Genomic DNA, 13,632 nt, shown 5'->3' on the forward strand with positions numbered 1-13,632 from the left:
TGACGACCAAAAACTCCCATACCTACTAGGGGAAGAGAGAAATTGTGTAACCTTAGCGGCACACTACATTACAGCTTGCCTAAACAGAGGGACAACCACTAAATATAAGAAAATAGTATATACAAATTATATGAATGTATATTTATACACTCAGGGATATATCTGTTTATACACTGTATGGATAGATCTGTATTTTTGTGTACAACCATGAATGTTTTTCGATGCTTTGGCAACATAAGATGTACCTTGTCATGCCAATAAATCAATTTGAATTGAATTGAATTGAATTGAGAGAGACAGAGAGAGAGAGAGAGACAGACAGAGAGAGAGAGAGACAGAGAGAGAGAGACAGAGGGAGACAGAGAGAGACAGAGAGAAAGAGACAGAGAGAGAGAGAGACAGAGAGAGAGAGAAGACAGAGAGAGACAGAGAGAGAAACAGAGAGAGAGAGAGACAGAGAGAGACAGAGGGAGGCAGAGAGAGAGAGGCAGAGACAGAGAGAGAGAGACAGACAGAGAGAGAGAGACAAGAGAGAGAGAGTCAGAGAGAGAGAGAGACAGAGAGAGAGAGTCAGAGAGAGAGACAGAGGGAAACAGAGAGAGAGAGGCAGAGACAGAGAGAGAGAGACAGACAGAGAGAGAGAGACAAGAGAGAGAGAGTCAGAGAGAGAGAGAGACAGAGAGAGAGAGTCAGAGAGAGAGAGAGAGACAGAGGGAGACAGAGAGAGACAGAGAGAAAGAGACAGAGAGAGACAGAGAGAGAGAGATACCACTACAGTGATACCACTATAGGACACACTATGAGCTACACCTACCTTGGTCTAACTATTACAGCATCAGGGAGCTTCAGCATAGCAGTGAATGCACTAAAAGAAAAAGCCCGAAGAGCCCTATATGCAATAAAAAGAAAATTCTACAACATCCAAATCCCAATCAAAATCTGGCTCAAAATATTTGACAGCATAATCCTGCCCATTGCACTGTACGGTAGTGAAGTATGGGGCCCGCTAAATCACCAAAGCTACACTAAATGGGAAAAACATACAATAGAAGCCCTACATGCAGAATTCTGCCGAAGCATCCTTCGCACCCAAAGGAAAACGCCAACAAATGCATGCAGAGCCGAACTAGGCAGATACCCACTGATAATAAACATCCAAAAACGAGCACTAAACTTCCTAAATCACCTCAAATCTAGCTCCCCAGACACCCTTCATTTCAAAGCCTTTCAGACCCAAGAGCTAAACCCAGAAAAGAGTCCCCTGAGTCAGCTGCTACGGAAACTAAGTACTCAGCCGGACCCTGACCAGCCCCAGACCAACACAGCCGCCCAAACACCAATCCGAGTGAACCAAATCATTAAAAAAATGCAAAGAAACCTACCTGGAACATTGGAACAAAATAACCGAAAGCCAAAGCAGATTAGAATGTTACCGGGCCCTAAAAAGAGAATATAAACTGGCAGACTACCTCACGACCATCAGAGACACAAAACAGAGACAGACCCTCACCAGGTACAGACTAAGCGACCACCAACTGGAAATTGAAAAAGGCAGATACAAGAAATCCTGGCAGCCTAGAGAGAATAGAATATGCGATCAATGTCTGGCTGGCGAGGTTGAAACAGAAATGCATTTCCTCCTAAAATGCGAAAAATTCAACACATCAAGAAACATATTATTCAACAAGCTAAGCCAAACAACCCCAGATTTCAAGGAATTGGATGATCTGTCAAAATTGAGATTAGTCCTAGGAGAAGGAGACAGACCATACCTTGGGGCCAAATATGTAACAACATGTCACAACCTGAGGACTGTTTAAAATTAAGACTGTTTAAAATTAATATTGAACGTACCAAATGAAGTACAAAGACTGTTTAAAATTAATATTGTTTAAAAGTAATATCGTATGTACCCAACAAATGTCAAATCGATTGACACCTACAGAATGTTGGAAAACTGTACCTTTTTGCTATGTAAGCTTTGGCAATATGGTTCTCTGTAAACTTTCATGCCAATAAAGCATTTTAATTGGAATTGGAATTGGAATTGGAGAGACAGAGAGAGAGAGAGAGAGACAGAGAGAGAGAGACAGAGAGATAGAGACAGAGAGAGAGAGAGAGTCAGAGAGAGAGACAGAGAGAGAGAGAGAGAGTGAGAGAGAGAGCGAGAGAGAGACAGAGAGAGAAATTACCTTTAATTGCAGAGGTTCCATTCCTTGTGCCGCCACCCACAGTGCTGCCTGTCCCTGTGGTGTTCTGCTCCATGCCCCGGGGTCTGGGGGGAGGTCGGGCTTCGCTGGGAGCTGGGACGTTTGAGCTGTTGGTGGATTGCTGGGATGCGGAGCAGGCGCAGAGCAATGTGGCCGTCAGTGCCAGGAGCCTGGGAGGGAGAGCAGAGAGCAGTGGCTGCGCCTGCTATCACTGGAGAACACCACGAGCGATGGATGGAGCGTCAAGGAATTCCCAGTGCCGGGGGGCTGGGCGGGTGCCGGGGTCAGACCTTCAGAGTCGAAGGACTTCCGACCCAGCCAATGGGGAACAGAAAACGCCTGTGTCCTGCCTGGCCTCAGGACCCTGGCCCCAGCCCCCTCCCCCCGTGTGTTCGGTACTTGGCGCTAAGGCTCATGATATCCGAAGCGAATGGTTGCTAAGGCTTTCGGGCCTTTCGAGCTTTAGGATGGCCACCCTGTCGCCCATAGCAACACTGGAGTCTGAGAGCCATCCCAGTCTCCAGCGTTTCCAGGAGCTTAAAGGGCAAAATGCACAACTGCAGGGTACATTCTCATTTGCATATATTCACCCATATATGGGATGACATCTAAGGGTCAGGGTTAGGGTCACACCCAGTGTGATATCACTGACTTACTAATGTCCAGTGACCCCCAGTGCAGTGTGATATTACCAACTTACTAATATCTAGTGACCCACAGTGCAGTGTGATATTACCAACTTACTAATATCCAGTGACCCCCAGTGCAATGTGATATTACCAACTTACTAATATCTAGTGACCCACAGTGCAGTGTGATATTACCAACTTACTAATATCCAGTGACCCCCAGTGTAGTGTGGTATTACCAACTTACTAATATCCAGTGACCCCAGTGCAGTGTGATATTACCGACTTACTAATATCCAGTGACCCCCAGTGCAGTGTGATATTACCGACTTACTAATATCCAGTGACCCCAGTGCAGTGTGATATTACCGACTTACTAATAACCAGTGACCCCAGTGCAGTGTGATATCACCGACTTCCTAATGTCCAGTGACCCCCAGTGCAGTGTGATATTACCAACTTCCTAATATCCAGTGACACCCCAGTGCAGTGTGATATTACCAACTTATTAATATCCAGTGACCCCCAGTGCAGTGTGATATTACCAACTTCCTAATATCCAGTGACCCCCAGTGCAGTGTGATATTACCAACTTCCTAATATCCAGTGACACCCCGTGCAGTGTGATATTACCAACTTATTAATATCCAGTGACCCCAGTGCGGTGTGATATTACCAACTTCCTAATATCCAGTGACACCCCAGTGCAGTGTGATATTACCAACTTATTAATATCCAGTGACCCCCAGTGCAGTGTGATATTACCAACTTCCTAATATCCAGTGACCCCCAGTGCAGTGTGATATTACCAACTTATTAATATCCAGTGACCCCAGTGCGGTGTGATATTACCGACTTACTAATATCCAGTGACCCCCAGTGCAGTGTGATATTACCAACTTATTAATATCCAGTGACCCCCAGTGCAGTGTGATATTACCGACTTCCTAATATCCAGGGACCCACAGTGCAATGTGATATTACCAACTTACTAATATCCAGTGACCCAAGTGCAGTGTGATATGACCGACTTGCTAATATCCAGTGACCCCCAGTACAGTGTGATATTACCAACTTACTATTATCCAGTGACCCACAGTGCAGTGTGATATTACCAACTTATTAATATCCAGTGACCCCCAGTGCAGTGTGATATTACCAACTTATTAATATCCAGTGACCCCCAGTGCAGTGTGATATTACTGACTTACTAATATCCAGTGACCCCCAGTGCAGTGTGATATTACCAACTTACTAATATCCAGTGACCCCCAGTGCAGTGTGATATTACCAACTTACTAATATCTAGTGACCCACAGTGCAGTGTGATATTACCAACTTACTAATATCCAGTGACCCCCAGTGTAGTGTGATATTACCAACTTACTAATATCCAGTGACCCACAGTGCAGTGTGATATTACCAACTTACCAATATCTAGTGACCCACAGTGCAGTGTGATATTACCAACTTACTAATATCCAGTGACCTCCGAGTGCAGTGTGAAATTACTGACTTACTAATATCCAGTGACCCCCAGTGCAGTGTGATATTACCGACTTCCTAATATCCAGTGACCCCCAGTGCAGTGTGATATTACCGACTTACTAATATCCAGGGACCCACAGTGCAGTGTGAAATTACTGACTTACTAATACCAGGGGCCCACAGTGCAGAGTGATGTTACCAAATTACTAATATCCAGGGACCCACAGTGCAGTGTGATATTACCGACTTCCTAATATCCAGTGACCCCAGTGCAGTGTGATATTACCGACTTAATAATATCTAGTGACCCCCAGTGCAGTGTGATATTACCGACTTACTAATATCCAGTGACCCCAGTGCAGTGTGATATTACCGACTTAATAATATCCAGTGACCCCCAGTGCAGTGTGATATTACCGACTTACTAATATCCAGTGACCCCAGTGCAGTGTGATATTACCGACTTACTGATATCCAGTGACCCCCAGTGCAGAGTGAAAATACCTACTTACTAATATCCAGTGACCTCCCAGTGCAGTGTGATATTACCGACTTACTCATTTCCAGTGACCCCCAGTGCAGTGTGATATTACCGACTTACTAATAATCAGTGACCCCAGTGCAGTGTGATATTACCAACTTAATAATAACCAGTGACCCCCAGTGCAGTGTGATATTACTGACTTACTAATATCCAGTGACCCCCAGTGCAGTGTGATATTACCGACTTACTAATATCCAGTGACCCCAGTGCAGTGTGATATTACCGACTTACTGATATCCAGTGACCCCCAGTGCAGAGTGAAAATACCTACTTACTAATATCCAGTGACCTCCCAGTGCAGTGTGATATTACCGACTTACTCATTTCCAGTGACCCCCAGTGCAGTGTGATATTACCGACTTACTAATATCCAGTGACCCCAGTGCAGTGTGATATTACCAACTTAATAATAACCAGTGACCCCCAGTGCAGTGTGATATTACCAACTTCCTAATATCCAGTGACCCCAGTGCAGTGTGATATTACCGACTTACTAATATCCAGTGACCCCCGGTGCAGTGTGATATTACCAACTTATTAATATCCAGTGACCCCCAGTGCAGTGTGATATTACCGACTTCCTAATATCCAGGGACCCACAGTGCAATGTGATATTACCAACTTACTAATATCCAGTGACCCAAGTGCAGTGTGATATGACCGACTTGCTAATATCCAGTGACCCCCAGTACAGTGTGATATTACCAACTTACTATTATCCAGTGACCCACAGTGCAGTGTGATATTACCAACTTATTAATATCCAGTGACCCCCAGTGCAGTGTGATATTACCAACTTATTAATATCCAGTGACCCCCAGTGCAGTGTGATATTACTGACTTACTAATATCCAGTGACCCCCAGTGCAGTGTGATATTACCAACTTACTAATATCCAGTGACCCCCAGTGCAGTGTGATATTACCAACTTACTAATATCTAGTGACCCACAGTGCAGTGTGATATTACCAACTTACTAATATCCAGTGACCCCCAGTGTAGTGTAATATTACCAACTTACTAATATCCAGTGACCCACAGTGCAGTGTGATATTACCAACTTACCAATATCTAGTGACCCACAGTGCAGTGTGATATTACCAACTTACTAATATCCAGTGACCTCCGAGTGCAGTGTGAAATTACTGACTTACTAATATCCAGTGACCCCCAGTGCAGTGTGATATTACCAACTTACCAATATCTAGTGACCCACAGTGCAGTGTGATATTACCAACTTACTAATATCCAGTGACCTCCGAGTGCAGTGTGAAATTACTGACTTACTAATATCCAGTGACCCCCAGTGCAGTGTGATATTACCGACTTCCTAATATCCAGTGACCCCCAGTGCAGTGTGATATTACCGACTTACTAATATCCAGGGACCCACAGTGCAGTGTGAAATTACTGACTTACTAATACCAGGGGCCCACAGTGCAGAGTGATGTTACCAAATTACTAATATCCAGGGACCCACAGTGCAGTGTGATATTACCGACTTCCTAATATCCAGTGACCCCAGTGCAGTGTGATATTACCGACTTAATAATATCCAGTGACCCCCAGTGCAGTGTGATATTACCGACTTACTCATTTCCAGTGACCCCCAGTGCAGTGTGATATTACCGACTTACTAATATCCAGTGACCCCCAGTGCAGTGTGATATTACCGACTTACTAATAATCAGTGACCCCAGTGCAGTGTGATATTACTGACTTACTAATATCCAGTGACCCCCAGTGCAGTGTGATATTACCGACTTACTAATATCCAGTGACCCCCAGTGCAGTGTGATATTACCGACTTACTAATATCCAGTGACCTCCCAGTGCAGTGTGATATTACTGACTTACTCATTTCCAGTGACCCCCAGTGCAGTGTGATATTACCGACTTACTAATAATCAGTGACCCCAGTGCAGTGTGATATTACCAACTTAATAATAACCAGTGACCCCCAGTGCAGTGTGATATTACTGACTTACTAATATCCAGTGACCCCCAGTGCAGTGTGATATTACCGACTTACTAATATCCAGTGACCCCAGTGCAGTGTGATATTACCGACTTACTGATATCCAGTGACCCCCAGTGCAGAGTGAAAATACCTACTTACTAATATCCAGTGACCTCCCAGTGCAGTGTGATATTACCGACTTACTCATTTCCAGTGACCCCCAGTGCAGTGTGATATTACCGACTTACTAATATCCAGTGACCCCAGTGCAGTGTGATATTACCAACTTAATAATAACCAGTGACCCCCAGTGCAGCGTGATATTACTGACTTACTAATATCCAGTGACCCCCAGTGCAGTGTGATATTAACGACTTACTAATATCCAGTGACCCCCCAGTGCAGTGTGATATTACCGACTTACTAATATCCAGTGACCCAAGTGCAGTGTGATATTACCGACTTACTAATATCCAGTGACCCAAGTGCAGTGTGATATTACCGACTTACTAATATCCAGTGACACCCCAGTGCAGTGTGATATTACCAACTTAATAATAACCAGTGACCCCCAGTGCAGTGTGAAATTACCGACTTACTAATAATCAGTGACCCCAGTGCAGTGTGATATTACCAACTTACTAATATCCAGTGACCCCCAGTGCAGTGTGATATTACCAACTTACTAATATCCAGTGACCCCAGTGCAGTGTGATATTACCGACTTACTAATATCCAGTGACCCCCAGTGCAGTGTGATATTACCGACTTACTAATATCCAGTGACCTCCCAGTGCAGTGTGATATTACTGACTTACTCATTTCCAGTGACCCCCAGTGCAGTGTGATATTACCGACTTACTAATAATCAGTGACCCCAGTGCAGTGTGATATTACCAACTTAATAATAACCAGTGACCCCCAGTGCAGTGTGATATTACTGACTTACTAATATCCAGTGACCCCCAGTGCAGTGTGATATTACCGACTTACTAATATCCAGTGACCCCAGTGCAGTGTGATATTACCGACTTACTGATATCCAGTGACCCCCAGTGCAGAGTGAAAATACCTACTTACTAATATCCAGTGACCTCCCAGTGCAGTGTGATATTACCGACTTACTCATTTCCAGTGACCCCCAGTGCAGTGTGATATTACCGACTTACTAATATCCAGTGACCCCAGTGCAGTGTGATATTACCAACTTAATAATAGCCAGTGACCCCCAGTGCAGCGTGATATTACTGACTTACTAATATCCAGTGACCCCCAGTGCAGTGTGATATTAACGACTTACTAATATCCAGTGACCCCCCAGTGCAGTGTGATATTACCGACTTACTAATATCCAGTGACCCAAGTGCAGTGTGATATTACCGACTTACTAATATCCAGTGACCCAAGTGCAGTGTGATATTACCGACTTACTAATATCCAGTGACACCCCAGTGCAGTGTGATATTACCAACTTAATAATAACCAGTGACCCCCAGGGCAGTGTGAAATTACCGACTTACTAATAATCAGTGACCCCAGTGCAGTGTGATATTACCAACTTAATAATAACCAGTGACCCCCAGTGCAGTGTGAAATTACCGACTTACTAATATCCAGTGACCCCCGAGTGCAGTGTGATATTACCAACTTACTAATATCCAGTGACCCCCAGTGCAGTGTGATATTACCAACTTACTAATATCCAGTGACCCCAGTGCAGTGTGATATTACCGACTTACTAATATCCAGTGACCCCCAGTGCAGTGTGATATTACCGACTTACTAATATCCAGTGACCCCCGAGTGCAGTGTGATATTACCAACTTACTAATATCCAGGGACCCCCGAGTGCAGTGTGATATTACCAACTTACTAATATCCAGGGACCCCCCAGTGCAGTGTGATATTACCGACTTACTAATATCCAGTGACCCCCGAGTGCAGTGTGATATTACCAACTTACTAATATCCAGTGACCCCCCAGTGCAGTGTGATATTACCGACTTACTAATATCCAGTGACCCCCGAGTGCAGTGTGATATTACCAACTTACTAATATCCAGGGACCCCCCAGTGCAGTGTGAAATTACCGACTTACTAATATCCAGTGACCCCAGTGCAGTGTGAAATTACCGACTTACTAATATCCAGTGACCCCCCAGTGCAGTGTGATATTACCGACTTAATAATATCCAGTGACCCGAGTGCAGTGTGATATTACCGACTTAGTAATATCCAGTGACCCCCCAGTGCAGTGTGATATTACTGACTTACTAATATCCAGTGACCCGAGTGCAGTGTGATATTACCGACTTAGTAATATCCAGTGACCCCCAGTGCAGTGTGATATTACCGACTTACTAATATCCAGTGACCCCCAGTGCAGTGTGATATTACCGACTTACTAATATCCAGTGACCCCCCAGTGCAGTGTGATATTACCGACTTAGTAATATCCAGTGACCCCCAGTGCAGTGTGATATTACCGACTTACTAATATCCAGTGACCCCCGAGTGCAGTGTGATATTACCGACTTACTAACATCCAGTGACCCCCCAGTGCAGTGTGATATTACCGACTTAGTAATATCCAGTGACCCCCAGTGCAGTGTGATATTACCGACTTACTAATATCCAGTGACCCCCGAGTACAGTGTGATATTACCGACTTACTAACATCCAGTGACCCCCCAGTGCCGTGTGATATTACCGACTTAGTAATATCCAGTGACCCCCAGTGCAGTGTGAAATTACCGACTTAGTAATATCCAGTGACCCCCAGTGCAGTGTGATATTACCGACTTACTAATATCCAGTGACCCCCAGTGCAGTGTGATATTACCGACTTAGTAATATCCAGTGACCCCCAGTGCAGTGTGATATTACCGACTTACTAATATCCAGTGACCCCCAGTGCAGTGTGATATTACCGACTAAGTAATATCCAGTGACCCCCAGTGCAGTGTGATATTACCGACTTACTAATATCCAGTGACACCCAGTGCAGTGTGATATTACCGACTTACTAATATCCAGTGACCCCCAGTGCAGTGTGATATTACCGACTTGCTAATATCCAGTGACTACCAGTACAGTGATATTACGAATTACTAATATCCAGTGACTCCCCAGTGCAGTGTGAAACTACCTACTTCCTAATATCCTGTGACGCCCCCAGTGCAGTGTGATATTACCGACTTGCTAATATCCAGTGACCCCCAGTGCAGTGTGATATTACCGACTTGCTAATATCCAGTGACCCCCAGTGCAGTGTGATATTACCGACTTACTAATATCTACTGACACTCCTGCCTTATTCAAGGGGTCATGTAAACCACCCAAAAAAATGTACAAAAATAGTGGCCACAAAATGGCCACCCGTCTCTCAAAATGGCGGTCAGCGTACCACTTGGATTTTAACCCCTTTCCCTCCCAGTTGCCGTGTTAACATTCCCTCTCCTCAGAGGTCCAATGATATTTATACACCGGACCTAATCTCCTCTCTCTCGAGCGGGAATTGTACATGGTCTACGGATCTTATTCAGAAACGCGGCCAGCATTTACCGGCCGTGAAGGATATCTGATTTCATCCCAGCTTTTCGCTCAGGGTTGAATCGAGGCTGGAGCTGCGAGGAGACAAAGCCGGTAGGAGCCCCCTCGGGCAAGCAGTAGGGTCTCCGGGTCGAAGTGCGTTTTCAAATCCCTCCATGGCCTCGCCCCTCTCTATCTGTGCAACCTCCTCCAGCCCCTCCAACCCTCCAAGATCTCCGCCTCATGAACATCCCAGATTATAATCGCTCCACCATTGGTGGCCGTGCCTTCAGCTGCCTGGGCCCTAAGCTCTGGCATTCCCTCCCTAAACCTCTCTGCCTCTCTACCTCTCTCTCCTCCTTTAAGACGCTCCTTAAAGCCGATCTCTTTGACCAAGATCCTGCCCTAATTTCTCCACTGAGTCAAATTTTGTTTGGTAACGCTCCTGTTAAGGGCCTCAGGATGTTTCACTACATTAAAGGCGCTATGTAAATAGAACTTGTTGTTGGCCATTAACCCTCGGCCGATAGTCCAGGGGCCACAGGAACCATCCCAGGAAATGATAGCCATCTAGCACCACAATCCCATCCAGCTCCCTGCCACGGCTCTTAACAAAGAACATCCAACATACCTCATGATCCCTCTGGTCTGTTGTTGCGAGCAGATCCTGGCTTGAATCGGAGAGTTTGCAATTGAACAAACACACAGCAACACACGCAATCAGGAACAGGAGTCACTGAACTCCTGGACTGCCAGGATTTGTTATCTGTGTCTGTCGCCCACGTCACTCCCTTAGGGATGTTCTCAGTTCAGTCGGGCAATGGATTCCAATGACAGGAAATGGGTCCCGGTTCCAGTTCAAGCTCCCAGTGTTACCACTCCCAGGGCAGATACAGCACGGGTTAGATACAGAGTAAATCTCCCTCTACACTGTCCCATCAAACACTCCCAGGGCAGGTGCAGCACAGGTTAGATACAGAGTAAAGCTCCCTCTACACTGTCCCATCAAACACTCCCAGGGCAGGTATAGCACGGGTTAGATACAGAGTAAAGCTCCCTCTACACTGTCCCATCAAACACTCCCAGGGCAGGTACAGCACGAGTTAGATACAGAGTAAAGCTCCCTCTATACTGTCCCATCAAACACTCCCAGGGCAGGTACAGCATGGGTTAGATACAGAGTAAAGCTCCCTCTACACTGTCCCATCAAACACTCCCAGGGCAGGTACAGCACGGGTTAGATACAGAGTAAAGCTCCCTCTACACTGTCCCATCAAACACTCCAAGGGCAGGTACAGCACGGGTTAGATACAGAGTAAAGCTCCCTCTATACTGTCCCATCAAACACTCCCAGGGCAGGTACAGCACGGGTTAGATACAGAGTAAAGCTCCCTCTACACTGTCCCATCAAACACTCCCAGGGCAGATACAGCACGGGTTAGATACAGAGTAAAGCTCCCTCTACACTGTCTCATCAAACACTCCCAGGGCAGGTTCAGCACGGGTTAGATACAGAGTAAAGCTCCCTCTACACTGTCCCATCAAACACTCCCAGGGCAGGTACAGCACGGGTTAGATACAGAGTAAAGCTCCCTCTACACTGTCCCCATCAAACACTCCCAGGGCAGGTACAGCACGGGTTAGATACAGAGTAAAGCTCCCTCTACACTGTCCCATCAAACACTCCCAGGGCAGGTACAGCACGGGGTTAGATACAGAGTAAAGCTCCCTCTACACTGCCCCATCAAACACTCCCAGGGCAGGTACAGCACGGGTTAGATACAGAGTAAAGCTCCCTCTACACTGTCCCATCAAACACTCCCAGGGCAGGTACAGCACGGGTTAGATACAGAGTAAAGCTCCCTCTACACTGTCCCATCAAACACTCCCAGGGCAGGTACAGCACAGGTTAGATACAGAGTAAAGCTCCCTCTACATTGTCCATCAGACACTCCCAGGGCAGGTACAGCACGGGTTAGATACAGAGTAAAGCCCCCTCTACACTGTCCCATCAAACACTCCCAGGGCAGGTACAGCACGGGTTAGATACAGAGTAAAGCTCCCTCTACACTGTCCCATCAAACACTCCCAGGGCAAGCACAGCATGGGTTAGATACAGAGTAAAGCTCCCTCTACACTGTCCCATCAAACACTCCCAGGGCAGGTACAGCACGGGTTAGATACAGAGTAAAGCTCCCTCTACACTGTCCCTTCAAACACTCCCACGGCAGGTACAGCACGGGTTAGATACAGAGTAAAGCTCACTGTACACTGTCCCATCAAACACTCCCAGGGCAGGTGCAGCACGGGTTAGATACAGAGTAAAGCTCCCTCTACACTGTCCCATCAAACACTCCCAGGGCAGGTACAGCACGGGTTAGATACAGAGTAAAGCTCCCTCTACACTGTCCCATCAAACACTCCCAGGGCAGGTACAGCACGGGTTAGATACAGAGTAAAGCTCCCTCTATACTGTCCCATCAAACACTCCCAGGGCAGGTACAGCACGGGTTAGATACAGAGTAAAGCTCGCTCTACACTGTCCCATCAAACACTCCCAGGGCAGGTACAGCACGGGTTAGATACAGAGTAAAGCTCCCCCTACGCTGTCCCATCATACACTCCCAGGGCAGGTACACGACCCTGTTTTTGCCCAGGTCCTAGTGTGTGAGAGTCTGACCCCATAACCCCCCAGTTCACCTCTGACTAGGATTGGTTCCAAAACTGCGATGATTAGTCCACTTCCAAAGTTTGTTGAATAAAATCCCTCTGAATGATTTCTAAAGTGCAACAAACAGGATGGCAGTGAGGCACGCTTTCCATTTCCCCTCACTCCCCCTTGGATCTTACCCAACTCGCACAAGTTGGACACTAGAACTTGCGGCAAATGTTTACAAAGGCGCTTAAAATCCTTGCGGTCATTAGCTCATGTCGGGAATTCAGTTGTTTATTGGACCACTTCCCTGGTTTGGATTCATTCCTCCATTAACCTCATGTCTCCTGAATTCTGCTTAGATTCCCCTCAAGCCTTCTCATTTCTTTCACTCGCCAACCCATGTCACAAAATTCGAACTCCCCCCAACGAAATAGGTAGCATCACAAGGAACCGAGGAAGAGTGAGAGTGAGAGAGTGAGAGAGAGAGTGAGGGAGAGAGTGAGAGAGTGAGAGAGAGAGTGAGGGAGAGAGTGAGAGAGTGAGAGAGAGTGAGAGAGTGAGAGAGTGAGAGAGAGTGAGAGAGAAACAGAGGCCTGAACCGCGAGACCGGGAGG

The 13,632-nt window shown here is 46.2% G+C and overlaps 1 protein-coding gene across 1 annotated transcript in view; it reads right to left on the reverse strand.

Moving 5' to 3' along the window:
* The window catches only part of LOC147091219 (complement C1r subcomponent-like), a 22,509-nt gene extending 11,511 nt beyond the window's left edge, over window positions 1-10,998 (reverse strand). Inside the window, exons 1-2 of the mRNA XM_085976483.1 lie at window positions 10,994-10,998; window positions 2,193-2,380 (exon numbers count right to left, since the gene is read on the reverse strand). Of these exons, the coding sequence (XP_085832609.1) occupies window positions 2,193-2,380; window positions 10,994-10,998 (193 nt within the window). The remainder of the gene's footprint in view (window positions 1-2,192; window positions 2,381-10,993) is intronic.
* Window positions 10,999-13,632: the final 2,634 nt, after the last annotated feature.

The sequence above is a fragment of the Somniosus microcephalus genome, unplaced genomic scaffold (assembly GCF_052327205.1).
Source record: "Somniosus microcephalus isolate GS21.2 unplaced genomic scaffold, FLI_Smic_1.0 unresolved_chr3, whole genome shotgun sequence".
Lineage (NCBI taxonomy): Eukaryota > Metazoa > Chordata > Chondrichthyes > Squaliformes > Somniosidae > Somniosus > Somniosus microcephalus.